This window comes from Hyaena hyaena, unplaced genomic scaffold, assembly GCF_003009895.1.
Source record: "Hyaena hyaena isolate Hyena2069 unplaced genomic scaffold, ASM300989v1 scaffold_877, whole genome shotgun sequence".
NCBI classification, from domain to species: Eukaryota; Metazoa; Chordata; class Mammalia; order Carnivora; family Hyaenidae; genus Hyaena; species Hyaena hyaena.
The window spans coordinates 725231-742116 of NW_024081514.1; the positions used below are offsets into that span (position 1 = coordinate 725231).

At 44.3% G+C, this 16886-nt stretch overlaps 1 protein-coding gene across 1 annotated transcript in view; it reads right to left on the reverse strand.

Annotated features, from left to right (window-relative positions):
• The window catches only part of MAN2A1 (mannosidase alpha class 2A member 1), a 172827-nt gene extending 162188 nt beyond the window's left edge, over positions 1 to 10639 (reverse strand). Inside the window, exon 1 of the mRNA XM_039220332.1 lies at positions 9534 to 10639. Within this exon, the coding sequence (XP_039076263.1) occupies positions 9534 to 9668 (135 nt within the window). The 5' untranslated portion in view covers positions 9669 to 10639. The remainder of the gene's footprint in view (positions 1 to 9533) is intronic.
• Between the last annotated feature and the right edge of the window lie 6247 nt (positions 10640 to 16886).

The following is a 16886-nucleotide window of genomic DNA, read 5'->3' on the forward strand; positions in this document are numbered from 1 at the left end:
CCCTACAATTTTCAAAAGTTGGCCTTGGGCCAAAGATAGTTATAATTTCTTCAGTTTGGGGAAAGGGTGTGGTCTACCATTAATCAAAAAGGAAGGCCTCTTCTTTACTATCCACAAGAGGCAGTTTGGGGGTACTCAGAAATCTGTCTGACCTTAAAAACAACCTTAAACTACGTAGCCCCTCTTTCAAGTATTGCCTTTTTATCTTTAATAAATCCGTCTCTCCCTCCCTTTTTCTCTCTCTCTCTCTCACATACACACACACCCAGAGAGAGAAAGAGAGAAAATTACCTATTTTCTGTTCTTATAACCTAGAAAGAAAATACTTTAATTCCACAATTTGGGCCAAAAAGGAGAAGGGTCTTTTTTAGCTTCCTACTGAAATGCTCCTTTGAAATCCTTCCTTAGGATAGTCTTATCTTTCCTTAGGTATGCTGATCAATGAGCTGGTTTCTGACAATTTGAATACAAGCTGCTTCATTTTATTAGCATCTGCTACACAATGATCTTAATATGAGAAGCGTAGCTTTTGGCTATAAGAAATGTTCTTGGCTGTCTGCTCTCTTCTCACAAAGCACAGTCCCAAGTGAGCTCATCCACTGACTGTGCTGATGACTACCAGATCAGCATCTCCCTTCCCTCGTGTCTCACTTGGGCGCCCCAGCCCACGCGGCGAATCCACTAACATCCACCTCATCAGACACAAGCCTGAGGTGTGCTTCCCAAACCAGGTGATCTTCCAAACTATCCCTTTCTGCAAACTGTATTAGTTCATTCTCCAAATGCCCCAAATGAAAAAACTGGGAAAATTTTCCATTCAAGCCACGCCCATCATTACCCTTTATAAAAATCTGTTAGAAAGCCCTGATGCTGCTTCTTTTTACAAAACGTCTGCACACATTTTCCTCTTCCTTTTGATTCTAGCCGTTTCAGTACTGGTACATACAGGGATTTAGTGCCGTATGTCTGTATTACCTCAAACAGATTCTCAGCTGCCTTCCTGCTTCTGAGTCTTCCTACACACTGCTACCAGAATAATCTAGATTGAAAACTCTTAGCTCCCTTCCAGGTCTAAAATTTTCTATGAAATTAATTCTCCAACATGGCTTTTCTCAAGCAGCTTCCTGACATACTCAGTAACTTTGAATGGTTCACTACTATCTGAGTCATGTAACTTCTCAGACTGGCTCTCAGGGCAATTCAGAATCAGATCACAAACTACCTATCATGTTTTCCACTTACTCGTTACGAGCACCAAAGATCCTAAATCCAACCAATGTCCTCACCTCTTGTCATGGTGCAAGGCTCTTTCATTACCCCAAGCCTTCAGAAGCTCTGTACTCCACACTAGGAAAGCTCTTTCTTCAAAGTCCTACTCCATCAGAAATGCCTGGCTTCTGTTCCAGGTCCTTCCGTCACCTTGAGCCAGGCTGTTACCTAGCCTAAGTGCTGAATTCCCTTTAAGGCCTCTGCCCTTATACAAAGAATAAAAGTTAAGATCATGGACTCTTATTTTATTCTTGGGTCCCGTGTCCCAAGAACCACTTTATAGTGCCTGGTACATAATATGTACTTCATAAATCTCTGTTCAATGGTAATAACTAGTTTTGATGAATAATTAAATAACATTCAGGTGTCTCTAATTGTTTCACAATGACAGTTGCACTGCCTCAAATAACTAAGATATTCTTGCAGAGCAAGTAACATTATCTAGTAATCTATAAGGTAATTTCCATAGCACCTAACATAAAGTAATTCTCAAATACATGCTGAGTAAACTACAACAACAAGCACTGAATTATAGGCCAGGATGCATGTCTCAGGTATGTTGTGACTGGTTACAGGACCCAGGGCAAACTGATGAAGAGAAGTTTATGTGTCTCAGTGTCCTTATCTGAAAAATCAAAGACTAAATGACCTGATCTGGAAGGACCCTCCCTATTCTAAAATTCTATGTCTGACTTCTTCATATTATGACTTTTCTAGGGGTCCTGGTGACTGTTAAAAAAATGACTATTTCCATAGATTCTCAAAATGCAGACCCAGGACTTTTTTATGGAGAAAGTAAGTCTGAGAATAAGTGATATTCTCTGGCTTCTATCTGCTAACGTTCCACAGGTAAAAAATGTTACCACAAAGGCCAGGACCCACAAATCCCACATCCTTCCATACTTGTGGTATAAGGATCAAGAGTGAACTGCTACAAAGTCTATCTTCAGCCCCAAAGTACAGCCTCACCCTGAATGAAGAATAGAGCTTCCCATCACAAAACACCATCAGTCCTAGAAGGAAACATCCATTTACAAGAAAAAAAAAAAAAATCACTGGCAAATTTCCCGGTTCTCAAGACTCCTCATTCAGGACAAGGAGGTTCGCTGGTGGGAAAAAGTCACATCTGAGGCCTGCTCTGCCTTTGAAAAAGAATTTCATTTCTCTGGACTCCCAAAGGTGACAACCTGCAAAGGAAGCCAGTGAGAAATCCATGTGCGTGTGAAAAATGAACAAATGCGTTTACTTAAAATAGGGGAAAATACTTAAAAACTCCAACACCACTCAGTAAGGGTCATTACACTCATTTTGTTCAGACTAAGTGTACTGCAATTTAATGATGACAGTACAAATTCTGAGGACACAAATGGGATGGTGGCCTGTGGCAAAAGGAATGAAGAAAATCACACATAATCTTCAAGAAGCATGAAGAAGGATCAAAATTAGCAAGAATTAATTACTCTTGGATGAGTAGCAGTCCAGTGCCCATGCAGACATGCTGGTACTTCTCTGCCTCCGAGGCGAGTAGCCTTCAGGGTCCCAGGTTCTGGGACTGCCAAGTTCCAGCCTAGATCTATAGTTTATGAAGAAGATCCCTGGACCTGGGCTCTCCCTCCGCAATACTGACTAACCCAAGCAGTCTGACTAGGCTCTGAATTCAGCCCATTTGTGAATTACAGCAAATCCAAAATACAATAAAGTCATGGTTTTTGATCTGGAGACTATGGATCAATTTTGCAGTTCATGCCCCAGAACCCTCCATCCCAGGGCAGTCCTGCAGTAAGAAACCTGCAAGTGATAGAAGGGAAACAAATTAAACATGTCAAGCATGTCCATGCTCCAGCACAGAAGTTCCCCAAGGATACTTGGAAATCTGTGAAACATGTATATAACACCAGTTTTAAGCCACACTCTCAAAACACAAACCAAGTTTCACTAAGTTTATCTAATAACCAGGTGACAAGAATTGTGTTTTCAACATACACTTCTGCTTCAACAGATCTAACCACACCATTTGCCTCTAACGTTAATAATAGAAAAATACAGGTTAAACCTCAGACTGGCAAACTTCCTCAGTAACGGGCCAGAAAGTAAATATTTTAGGCTTTGTGGGCCAGAGAGTTACTGTGGCAACTCCTCATATAGTTGCTCTGCTCAACTTCTATAGTACAGAAGCAGCCAGAGATGATCTGTAGAAAAATGAGTTTGGCTATGCCGTGAAGTATTTAACCATCTGAAAACATAAGAACCAATTTTAGCTTATGGCCCTACAAAAACAGGTGGTGGGCCAGATCTGGCCACAGTTAGCTGACTTGGGCAGAGATCAAGACCAGAGACGTGGGGCACAAAAGGAAAGGTAGAATACTTGCCAAGAACCTCATTCTTTTCCTATCCCACTTCCACCATCGTTCCTTTAAAAAAGGCTACTTAAAACAAAATGAAATGAACAAGAAGGAAGTCCATCCACTTCCTGTATTTCATCCTGAAGGAATAGCAAATGCAGTAACTAGCATCATCAAAATTGACACAAATAAAACAAATGCACTAAAGAAAGTAAATAGATTGTCTGAGAAAACTTCACATATCTCAAATTATGTTTGACTATGACTTTTATACTACCTTGTTACTAATCAATATATCTTATCATCCTATGCAAAAAGACAAGGGGACTAGACTAGGCTACTTTCAACCTCTAATTCAACCTGCAGAAAGTAAAAGATGGTCTATTTACTATCACCTGGCCATAATGTTTTTTTCAGCATAGGTCTATTCAATTTTAAAAAAGGAAGTTTCATTACAATAATCTTCCACTTTTTTTTTTTAACTTGCATGTGAACATAATATCTACACTTGTGTTTGGGGAGCCTGGGTGGCTTAGTCCATTAAGTGTCCGACTTCGGCTCAGTTCATGGGTTCAAGCCCCACGTTGGGCTCTGTGCTGACGGCTAGCTCAGAGCCTGGAGCCTGTTTCAGATTCTGTACCTCCTTCTCTCTCTAAAAACCTCCCCTGTTCATGCTGTCTCTCTCTCTCTCAGAAATAAATAAAACATTAAAAAATATATATATATATCTCTACACTTGTGTTTTCTGTAACATACTGCAACTTAGAATCCTAAAAATGTAAGTGAATTTCAGGCATCCAGAGAAAGGATACATTTCATTAAAAAATACTACTTCTCCTTTTCAGTATTAAAACTAAGTCTTCTGATCTTTCCTTCCTAAAAAGCAAAATCCTAACAACATGCAAGGGGTATTAAGAACAGGCCTCTGGCCAAGTGATTTTCAACAGGGTTGATTTGTTCCCCCAGAGGAGACTTAGCAGTGTCTTGGTTGCTACACTAGGGGAAAGAAGAAAGGTGATTCTGGTTAATACTGGGTGGACGCCGGGATTGCTGCAAAGCATCCCTACAATGCACAGAACAACTAAAGGTATCAGAGTTTTCAGCCAAAGTACTTCAAAGGTGACCTTTTATTTAGAAAACAGTATGTTAGATTTACAAATACAACATAAAATATTTACTGGATACCAACTATGTGCTTGTCTGCATAACAGTACAAATGACATTAAATATACTACTTCACAAAAGTTACAACCTCGAGAAACTCCATTCATTCAAATCAGATGACGGATTACCTAACACAAGGCAAATGCAGCAATACTCAAGCCCTAGGTCGTTCAGTACAATTACCCCTCAAATTTGTTTGAACCTAAACATGGTTTCAACCTTAAACTTAGCAGCCTGGCTTGTAATGTACAACTGAAACAGAAACCCACTTTGGCCAAAATGGCCTACCGCCATTCCTGATCAGCGTGCTAATCACAACTGGGAGTTCTTCCTCCTCTCCTCAGCTCTACGTGCACTGGAAAAGCTGATGCTACCAGGAACTCAACGACCAAGACAGAAGGGGTCAAAAGCACAAGGAAGGCTTTTCCAATCCAGCAACCAGAAGTCAGACCCCACGCTGCTGAATATCCTCCTGCTTTCTTAAAGATCTCCCTGGAAGCAATGGAACAACAAGGGAAAACTAGGACCCCTGGGATCAAAGCAGGGGATGAACAGCTGCTGCGGAACTACTATTTCCAGGAAAAACCTCAACACTTATTCCAGTCTGTTAAAAAAAAAAAGACCAAAGTTTTACCATCTATCACCAAAAAAAGCCGACCCAAAGTAAAAACAACAAAAAGAGTGGTAATTTTAGTTAATTTGCCCACAGCCCAGATACCCCTGAAAGCTAATTTATGAGTCACAGAGAAAATGCCTTTCAGATAAATAGGATTACAACATCTCCCAAACGAAAGTTATTTGTTTAGGCACTGAGATCAGTGCTGATCTGGAAATAGCAAATTCAATTCAATTAAAAAAATAATAAACTTAAGACCAGATGCACTCTTGTCCCAGGTGGTATATAGGAAGCGAGCTTGGATCTTAGAGAGACCCACTGGGCAGTTCTGCCTGTAGAATTACTGCCCTAAAGAGGGGATGGTGGAGACCGGCCTCTCCAGAGGCTTTCCTGTTCTTGTATTCCTCCTCAATGCCCATTTGCCACCACTGTCAAAGTTCCATCGTGTCCCCAAAGTCACAGATCTCAAAGATTATACCCCCCTAAACGAAACAAAATCCCTTATACACAACTGCACAAGCCCTAGCAATAAATGCTATAACCTAGAGCACTAGAGTATGGAGAAGTAAGGAACATCCTATTTTTCTATATATATAATTCTTAAGATTGCAGATTTCTAAAAGCAAGAAAAAGAACTGGAAGATTAAAGTCAACTTTAAAATATCAGCTATGTTGGGCTCCTTAAAAAGTACTAGAGATGTAAAGCATTTAAGCTTATTTTTATATGGGTTTATTTGCAATTAGAGTTAAAAATCCAAAGGCATAAAAGCCTCCACATTCCCAAATCTTTTAATCAAATATCTTACAGACATTCTCACTTTCTTGCTTGATAACTGTGAGTTGGGCAAAGAAAAGGTCTGAACTTCACTCTCACATTTTCTATCAGAGTCCCAATCTCTGAACAGACTCCCAAGAGTTAATATTAATCCCCACGGTCACAGTCTACACTAGTTATTTAAAGATTAATCATGTGTAATACAAAACCTGAATTATTAATTTAATTCTCCAGATCCAAACGTAAGACATTAATAAGACATCCTATTACATACAAGGTGGACAGTAAGCAATCTGTGAAATCTGCTTGTAAGAAGTGATGAAGAATTTCAGGAAGACCTTAACGATGTCTCTTTTCCATCTGCTGGAATTCTTAAATTACCTCAAAGCATCTTTCAGGGCATTAGGCCCTGGCCAGCCTCTCAACTGCAGTGTAAGTTTAATTAATTTTTCTAGCTGAGATTTATTAACCCTGAAATATATACAGAAGCTAACACAGACAAGACCACCTGTTGCCTCCAATCCTCAAAGGAATTCCTCCCAGGAGCACTGGGGGAAGCCTTCCAAGACTATGTCAGAGGCAGGCAGCTGCTCCAGGGTGGGACAAATGGAAGCACCCTGAGCTGGGCCTACTTCTAGCCCAGAGTCTGGCCAAGTGGCAGAAAACACAGAGTTGGAAGAGGAAGGAAAAAGGATGAAAGCCAGAATAACAGCGAATAGACTGCTCTCAATTTAGGATGGCTTTAAAACATATCTTGTTTACAAATAGACCATATACATTACTGAAGGTGCCATATTGACTAAAAAACTAAAATCCCAAATCCTAAACTAAAATTCAGTGGAAATCAATTCCTTCTAGATAAATCATTCTACTAGGCACCAAAAATGATACACAGTGACAGACTAGCTTGCTTCAAATTCACCAAAGATATATAATATACTGCAAGCTCCTTTTGTTATGTTTGGTGTTCTCATCAAATTAAGGCTTACATGGGAAGTTAGGAGCAATGAAAACAAAATAAAAGCAACTCAAAAGACTGGATGCTGTGCCGCATAATGGTTTTCATTACAATATTTAGCTCCAAAGTGAGCAACAAGACATTCTGGGAGAGATATAAATCTCAAACATTAAACGTTTCAGAAAAAGGAACACATTCATTAGAGCTTCATAATGAAAGTTCCTTTAAAAAAAAAAAAGTCATAAGCTAAGGAACCACAGAGCAACATGCTCTGTCTTCCACATCAAACCGTTTTTGCAGGCGGACTAAAGCCTAAACATCAGGCAAAGAACTACTATCAGATAGTATAGTATTAGTGGCTGAGAGCCTAGACTCCACAGGCCACCTGTTCAAATCTCAGCTTTTAGTTGTGTAACTTTGGGCGAGTTAATCTTTCTGTGTTTCCAGTTCCTCATCTACTGGTGGGAACTAAGTTTATCCAGTAAGACACAGAGGTTGATGTCAGTCACACGAGAGTTGGGTTATAGAGCATTTATCCTGTCTACCTGTTTGGGAATTCAGTGGCGCTCCAAAACTAAATCACTAATAAAAGTGCTTTCTTCCTGAACTGAAAATCCAGTCCTGAAAATCTGAGAATGGAACCTTAAGTATAAAAAGCTCCACCTTCCAAATCCTCTCCCGTTGCACACAAAACAGAATATATACAAGAGCCTTCTCTTCCAGCAACCAGTGTCTCTTTCCATCAAATGCATTCTGCTCTATGCAGAACTTCAGCCCCCTGAGGAGGACTAAGGCTGGATATTAAAATATTGGAATTAACTTTGCCGAAGATTTCCCAGTAACTGAATGAGTCACTCACTTATTTAGAAACAGTAAAATGTCAAGGTTGCCAGAAAACCCCAGCCCCAGATGTTTGCATAAATCACTTCCAAGTGATCATCAAGCCAAAGCCAAAGGACATTATTCAAGATAGCAGTTTAAGTAAAATATATCAACTTCTATGATTTTTCTTGTAATGGAGAAATTTCTGAAAATGTGATTACTGGGGTGAAAAAAAATCACAGCAAGTTTAGTACCCAAATTATACAACAAATTAAGCAAGGCTTAGAATTCCTTTTGCTATGGCTTTAGAAGGTGAATTCCCACCCCCCTTTTTTTTTCCTTAACTTTTATCCCGTCTTATCAACAAGCACTGGACAAACTCTAAAGTCAAGACTGAAAGATGCTCCACAGTGCTTACTACCTAAGAAAAGGGTTTAAAATTTTGTAAAACACGTCTGCAATAAGATTTCTAATACCTATCACCTACAAAACATTTTGAGGGCTCTGTATGGATGACAGCATCCACAAAGAAGTCTTTTTACTTTCGTAATTTAATTTCAATTAAATTCAAGCCTTTTGCCCTAGCATAACACAACAACAAATAGCAAGATATTCTCTGGTCACTTACGTTGTCAAAAACAACAACAACGACAAACAAACAAACCCCCCAAAAAACACTGACAACCTATTCAATATCCCTGGATCGAGCAGTTGTTAGATCACCTTGTCACGGCTTCGAGTTCTTCAGATTCATTCATTACAGAAGATGCCCAACACCCAGTTTTACTACAATTTCTGAAGTGTACAGGTCAGGGGCAGAGAACTTGAAACTGAAATCGCGCACGCGGCGCGGTATCCTTACAAACAGAACAGACTGTCTGTTTGCTTATTTTTAGTAACTTTAAATAAAAGACTTAAGACGGGTGGTTTCCCAACTCGATGGAGAATTTGACCACTGGGCGCAGGACGGAGCGCCCCACAGCTTCCGGCTTGAGTATAACACGCGCTTCCCTACTGGGCTCCCACGTCTGCTCCCAACAAACCCTATGTAATAGCTGAAGAATGACGACACTAAAATCAACCCTACAGATTCACATCTAGAGGTCCGCAACACGACATAAACTTTTGCTTATTTCTCGAGACACAGTGGGGTGAAAAAACCAGACCAGATAGGGTCTGTCTGACCAATTTTCGCGACTGGAGGCGCCCAGGGGTTCTGTGCAGCTTAACCCTGTGTGGGCCGAGGGGCTGCCCGAGAACGGTAATCGGGCGCTGCGTCGGTTACCCCACCGGCAGGTGCCCGAGGCTACCCCAACAGGCCCGAACGCGAGTGCGGGAACACGGCCACTGCCCCGGAGCGCGATCCCGCCACCGCATGCCGCCCGGCACTTTGTTAACTCGGAGCGCCCGGGAGGAGGAGGCGGCTCACGGGTCGCGGTCGCCGCCGTCCGAACGCTGCGGAGCCCAGGCTGGGGGAGGCTCGGAGGCTCCTCCGGTGCGGCCTCGCCCCGCCCCGGTGCGGAACCTCGGCGGGAGGGAGAGGTGGCGAAGCCGCGGGGAAGTCCGGGCGCCCACGCCGGTGCTTACCTGAGGAAAGGAACCCTCGCGGCGCGGGCTCTTGGGGTAGTCTAAGTGACCCCGGTCGAGCATCAGGTAGAGCGAGAAGATCACCACACAGAAGATCGCGCTGCCGAACACGGTGAACTGGCGGCTTAACTTCATTTTTCCTCGATAGACTCGAGGCTAGGACACCGTCCTCCCCAAAAGCGGAGGAGGGCTGCGGACTCCTGCAAGCGGCCGCCGGAGGCTCCCTGCTCCCGAGCTCCGGCTCTCCGCGCTTGCGGCTGTGGGTGCGGATCCCGACCGCGCTCCGCACCTCGTCTCCGGCGACTACACGCGCCCTCGGCCTGCGCCCGGGCCCACCGCCCTCCCCGGGGTCGGGCGTACCTCCTAAGGCGGGACCCGCCTCAGCCCGGAAGGGGCCCCCGCAAACTTGGTCCCGAGCTCAGCGCCGGCACCCGGCCGGGCGCTCTGGGCAGGCGGAGAGGAGGTCGCTGCCCGGACTTCCTGCCACCGCCGCCCCGACCGAGTCAGCAAGAAAAGTTTTCTAGACAAGGGCAGGCGTGTCCCCCTCACCCAAGAGATGCGGGATCGGTGGCTCTGGGGCAGACCGCACGGAGCTGGGTCCGAGCAGCGCAGGGTAAAAGAATCGGACCGGGAGGAGCCGGGCCCCACAACTTAGCGCCGGGACAGCCAGACCCGCCCCCGCGGCGCCGCCCCCGCCTGAGCGCCTTCCTGCCGCCGCCGCCGCCGCCGCCGCCGCCGAGGCCGGGCCAGGGTGCACCCCGGGCGCGGGGACGCACGGCTCGGGCAAGAGTTTCCTCCGAGCGCGCGTCCGCCCGCCGGCCTCTCCCGCCCCCCGGCGCCCCTTTCTCTCCCCTCCCGGACCCGGGCTGCGCGGGGAGGGCGCAGGGGGCGGGCGGCGGCGGCGCGCGGAGGAGGAAAAGGAGAGCAAGAAGAAGAGCGTCCCCGGAGAGAAGCCCGCTCCAGCTGCAGCCTCGAGTTCCCTCCCTCCTTCCCGCCTTGTAAATGCGGAGATGGCGGCGGCAGCTGCGAAACGAACCGCCGGTTCTCCAGCGCCACTCGGCGCTCCTCCAACGCCCGCCGCGAGCAGGAGGAAACTGCCGCGGCGAGGCGGCTGCTGGGTCAATAGGCGCCCGCAGCCCCGGAGCCGAGCAGGCGGCTGGCCCCGCCCACTCTCGACGCGCCGGGGTGGGGGCGGGGCTTCTGGCGCCCAATCACAGCGCGCCGCCCACTGGGCCCGCCCCGCGCCCGCCTTCCTGCGCCCGGGCAGAGAGAAGACCTCGGACTGCTTTTGTGAACTGGCAGGCAGCCTGGGTGGAGGTGAGGCCCTCAGAGGCCTTCAGGCGCCGGCAGCGCACGCTCCACAGAGTCTGAGCTTTCTCCCCACTTCCTTTTTGGTGCCCAGGTCTCCTGTCCTTGAGGACCCGGGCCTGGCGTGCCTGGGACGGCAACTTGGTGAGGAGCTGTAGAAATTGAGGAGAAAGGGCTTCTCATTATGTTCAGGCTCCTGTTTTCCTCAGTTGCTTTCGGTGACTTCCTGGTGAAGCGTGAAGGAAAGGGGACTGCCGACGACAGCTGGCTGCAAATCTATGCGTGGAGTCTAAGAAGTAATGCTCGTGCATTAGTGTTTAATTGCCGTGCAATCCCAAATCCGTCCTTTTTGACTGCACCGTGAAAATGGATCTGGGCCCTTTTAAGTAAGTTTTCCTTTGCCAGCAGGGGCTGAAGCTTTGTCAGTAGAGGGCGCTGAAGAGACATTGCAGGAAGAAAAGGGTTTTGCTTCCTGGTTTTGGTATATGGGTAGGCAGGTGCTTGCAGTATACCTGGCTTTCTCCAGTGCCAAGCTCCAGTAGTGATTGGAGGTCGAAAGTTTCCTCCCTCATCCCTAACTCTAGTGGTTCTGTAGAGGAGGCCCCAAGGTGAGCCACTACCCCCATGAATAGCTTTCCAGGCTCTGTAGAGACAAGACTTGTATTAGGTCCCACAGGGCGGTATTCTGCAGGTGTGACTTCTCTGCCATTCAATGAGCCAGAGTTTGAGGACTCTGCCCTCTCCAGTGAAGCTTGAATCTTAGCCTTGTGAGGGGCCCAGGAACTCTTCTTTGGCAACTCTCTGCCCCAGCCCAGGGGTTAATTATAAGGTTTGCTCCTTTTCACTGCTGTTTCCATATTCTCTAGGGTTCTCTTCCCATCAGTGAATCCCTCATTAATTATCTATGATAGTTTATAATCTTTATGCTTAAGCTTTTTATTTTTTATTAAGCTTTACCTGTAACCCCAAGAGATACACTTGGAAAGATGGGGTTCGGAATTTGGTTTTATTGGGTCTTTGGCTTAAACTCAATGCTGGATTCCTTGCCAAAGGGAAATAAGATGCTAGTGGTTCATGGCACACGGGACACCCCAATTAATCAATTTCCTGTGGCTGATTGTGATGAAGCCTGTGCCTTGGGGGCCCAAGTAGCAGCTACACTTGACTGGTATGGTTGTAAGGTGACTAAAAGGACTATGGTGTGAGATGGATTCTTTTGAGTTCCTTTGATTATTTACAGAGAGAAATGACAAGCACAGATCAAAGTTATGGCATGAAAACCAGAGAGCTTCCATAACAACCCGAAGAGAATTTCAGATAAATGATATTTCTGAAAATTAAACAGAATTCAAATTTTCTGGTTACTGAGTTACAACTTTCATTGAATTCACAGACATGCCAAGTTTCTCATGTAAAAGTTAGGATATTGATTATTCAATGATAGGACTTCAAAACTCAGAATGTGTTGAGCCCAGATGAAACTGGGAATCTTGAATCATTAAGTCACTCTGGACCTTTCTTACTAGTGGAAGTAGGTTGCTCTTCAGCGTCTGAGGAGGTGGATTTCCTCTGCTGGAGAGCTTTGTGACAACCTCGCCTGGGAATGACGCTTGAGAGGGAATTCATAGTCTCCTCAAAACCCACCACAATCACCCTCTATTGTCACTGTGCTCTTAACTCAGCTTGCTCTTGGGGGATAAGTACACATCAAAGTAATTACAATGTGGTTAATACATAGGCATAAACCTCCAGAACGTGTATGGGAGTGGCTTCTAAGGGTGAAAGACCATGGAGGGGGGAGTAGAACACTACATTGAACCAAATTTGTTGTTATGATGTTAATTTTATGTTTTAGCTTATGCAGCTAGAGGTGGTTCTAACAGCTTGGTTGATTGAAAATTGGACTCTTTGGTGGCATACAATTGGTGAGGTTGAGGTGCCCAAGCTTCCCAGACACATGGAACAGGGAATCCAAAGGTTTAGGGAAATGTTATACTTGACTTATATACAATCTGCATACCCATCTTCAACTGTGTTCCATCAAAGGCCCAAAGACACTCCCTTCGCTGAAAAATTGAGAGATAAATTAGTGAGAGGAAGACCTGCATCTTTGAAAATCTCTATGGATGTCCCCCCTCTATAGGCCATGTATGATTATAGAGGATGCACTACTGAGGTGGACATATGGATTTCAGCGGAGATGACAGGACCTAAGATTAGCAAGAGGACAAGCAGCACTTAGGCACCACATATAATATGGGTACATTTGCCTTAAAGGGCAACAAGTGTGTACAGGCAATCAGACTGCCTTGGCCCCCAGAGATGCCCTAGGAATAAAACAGATAGGCAACCAAGTAGAGTGCTGCTTGATATTTATAATTGGAAAAGCTCTAAGTCAGGTAGGTAAAATCTAACTTGAGTCAGCAAAGTGTACAATCACAGCTTCTCACTCAGTTTTCAGACCTAAACCAATTCACAGACCCAAGAACCCCTTGATTGAAGGAGTCTCCTTCAGGAAGGACCCTGCACCATTGCTACACATTGTATATGTTCCCTCAAGCGTTCCTCAAAGAGCTGTGTCGCCATTTACTAGAGTGACAGTACATTGGAGAAAATGAAGTATGCAGACCTTTTGAGGTTTAATTAGACACTAGATCTGAATACCTAAGAATATAAAACACCAATATTATGTTTCAACCAAAGCTGGAGTTTATCTTAGCCAGTAGTTAGATGAAGTTTTAGCTCATGTCCTACTCACAGTTGGTTCTGTTAATTCATTTGATCCACATACCAACTGTGTGGTTATTTTTTCAGTTCTAAAACTGGCAATTTCTCCACATTGGCTTTTTTACCCATGGGATGAAGGCCATTATAATAGCAAGATCTAAATGGGAAACTCCTGGATATCTCACCATCGTCTAAGGTAGCAAACCAGAAACAATACCACCAGAAAAGACTTGAAAGAAGCAATGGTGGTGATAGCTATCACATTCCCACTTTACTCATCAGTTTAGCCAGTGCAAAAGTCATATGGATCTTGGAAAATACGGATTACTATAAGCTTCATCAGGAGGTAATTCCAATTGTGGCTGTTGTCCCAGATGCAGTATTTTTACTGGAACATATCAACTTAGCACCTGGTACTTAGTATACAGCTATTGTTTTAGCTAATGCCATCTCTTCTATACTTATTTATAAAATACCATCAGAAGCAGTTGGTGATTACCTAGCAGGGAGAATGGTTTGCCTTCACAGTGCTACTGCAGGGGCACATCAATTCTCCTTAATAGTCTACAGAAATGTTGATCTTCTTGACATCCCACAAAACATCACACTGGTTCATTTTGGTTGTTCATAATGACAACATTATGCTAATTGAATCTGATGGACTGGAAGTAGCAGGTATTTCAGATGCCTTGTTAAGATATATTTGAACTAGAGGGCAGGAGAAAATAATCATGAGCATGAGATGACAACGCTAAAGTGGTCCTGGCATGTCCCACACCTTTGGGGAGGGACAAGTTCTAGGATGGTACAAGTTCTACCAAAAAAAAGAAAAAGAAAAAAGAAAACAGAGAGGAATCCAAGAAAATGGCATAGGTTAGAAATGATGACAACTGGGAAAAAGAATAAAGTGATTGCTGCAGAGACTGGTCATACCAATTATGTGACTATGGAAGGAAATCAACAGCCTAGCTGGTAGGAAAGGAATACCCTAAACTCTGGAAAGTCAGGGGGTGGGAAAGAATCACTAAGCTTCTTTTGGCTCTCATTTATAGGACACCTGGCCTGGACTGTCATCTCAGAATGCCTTTGTAACCTTAAATATCAATTCTTAACTTAAACCCTAGGCTCGTAGTTGTTAGAACTTAGATCCTTAGTTTTTAGATCTTAAACTAAGGACTGTTACCCTTTCAAGGTGGATGACCTCCACCTGACATGATAGAACAAAATTAATTTTCTGGACATCATTATGGTTCTCCCTAACCTGGTGTTATTGTCAGTCCTTGTGGCCTCTCTCTATCATCTAAAAAAAAAACCCAAAAATTCTCATGTATGCTTTTTCCGGACCAGCAGTAGCTGAATTTAACTGATTGCTGCATCTATCACTCCCTCCTGACCCTACTGACAAAAACTTAACAGCTTTTCCTTCGAACATTGGAGAATTAAGCCTTGACCCCTGTGTCAGCAAAATACCATTGCTGAAGTCACTACAAACATATTAGTAGAATCTAATTCACCTGGAACATTCCATACCATAAGGGCTAGGCTGGTTGGCTAGCATTGCCAGATTGTTCTCTTCCAAAGCATTGCAGCCTGCTTTGCAAGAGATTATTTAGCTCCAATCAAGGAGTTTGCCCACCATAGGGACACAGAATTGATTCACCTTTATTGTAATAAAGGACACTTAACATTCCTAATACAGTTTATGCCCCCAGTAGGGTACTTATGTGTACATCAGACCTCTATTTTCATGACAAACATAAACCATTTTACACTCTCTAATCCAAATGTTTATAAACAATCATGTTGCCCCAGACCTCCTGCTGGCCAGTCAAGGGAGAATATTTTCAAATGCCAAAACCTATTACTGCACGTAGATTAATAAATCAGGAACAGTGAAACAATCTATCTTCTGCCTTAGAGAGAACGCACTGAGGCTTTCTCAGTTCAGTCTCAACAACACTTGAGATGTACTTAACTGGCTTGGCTGTGGATGGGGACCCTTTTTGTAATTTATCCTTCAAGGTAGCCTGACTATCTAGGAGTCATAGTCATGGTCACTGTCATCTTCTCTGGCCTAAGATAATTGGAAAATATTTGGTCCAAGTTTCTACAATCAATCAGTACAATTAATTAGGTAATCTAATGGGTGGCCCAGACTCCTGAAAATTATTCTTACTTGAATACATGAAAGCTCAGGGGTGGAGTTAGTGGGGTACAGCCCTGCTGCCACATGACCCCCCCCCCCATGTCTTCACATAAGCCAGACAGACAAGTCTGATCAGAGTCTTGGTGGAATGCCCTGCAATTCCTCCATGGCCAAGGGAATAAAAGCTTCCTAGAGCAGCAGACTGCTCTAAAATCTTTTCCAGTCAAACCCCCTAGTTACAGTTGAGCATAGGACTTTCTATCTTACTCCACTTACCTTGAAATATAAGTTCAAGCTTCTGTATAAGTCTAGAAACTGCCAGGCTATAGTTTAGATGGATTCTCCGGAGCCGATCAACCCATCACTCTTGTCACTGTCATCTGGTCCCTCCAGTTCATTATCATCCTGTGAGACTAGAGATGTGGGGAGGTGATACCATGCTGATACTGTTTTTGCTGTGTAAGTCATGAGTTATTTGAATCCAGTTGAGCCTGTTCGCATCTTAATGGTTGAATCTCTGGAAGTGGCGCAAGCCAACCTACCTGCTTCAGTAGTGATTGTGGCTCTGCCAGCTATCACACTGCTGCGTAGGGGCTGTTCAATCACTAGCTAGTTAGAAGGGTAGGATTTTCCTAATCTGGAGAGTGAATAAATCCATTCTAATGCAGAGGGAAATACAAGGTGGGCAGAAGCAAGACTTTGACATATTGGGGTAACCAGAGCCTGCAGGGATAGAGCAAATGGAGAAGGAGACAGAAGACACAGGAAAAAGAAAAGTGAGAGATCAAGGTGGTAGCAAAGACGGTGGGGACCAATAGCTCTGAAGAAGAGAATCATTCCGGCAGGAAGAAGACCTCCCCTCCTCCCTCTAAGACCAAACAAGTCAGCCTCCTCCCTATCCTTTCCTATCATAGAGCTGCTGTGATCTTCTGGTCTCTTACCAGGTCTCCTGCCTCATCTTATCCTATTGTCACCACTTTCCCGATGCTCTGGGTTTGTGAAAATGTCAATCACATGTTCTTGCCTAAAATCCATCAGTAGTTTCCCAGCACCCTCAGATCTAATTCTAGTCACATTGCTATGGACCCTAAGTTCCTTCAAGTTCTGACCCCTGCTTTTCTGGTCAGCCTTGCCTCTTCCTGCTCTTTCACACACAATCCTCATCCAAGTTA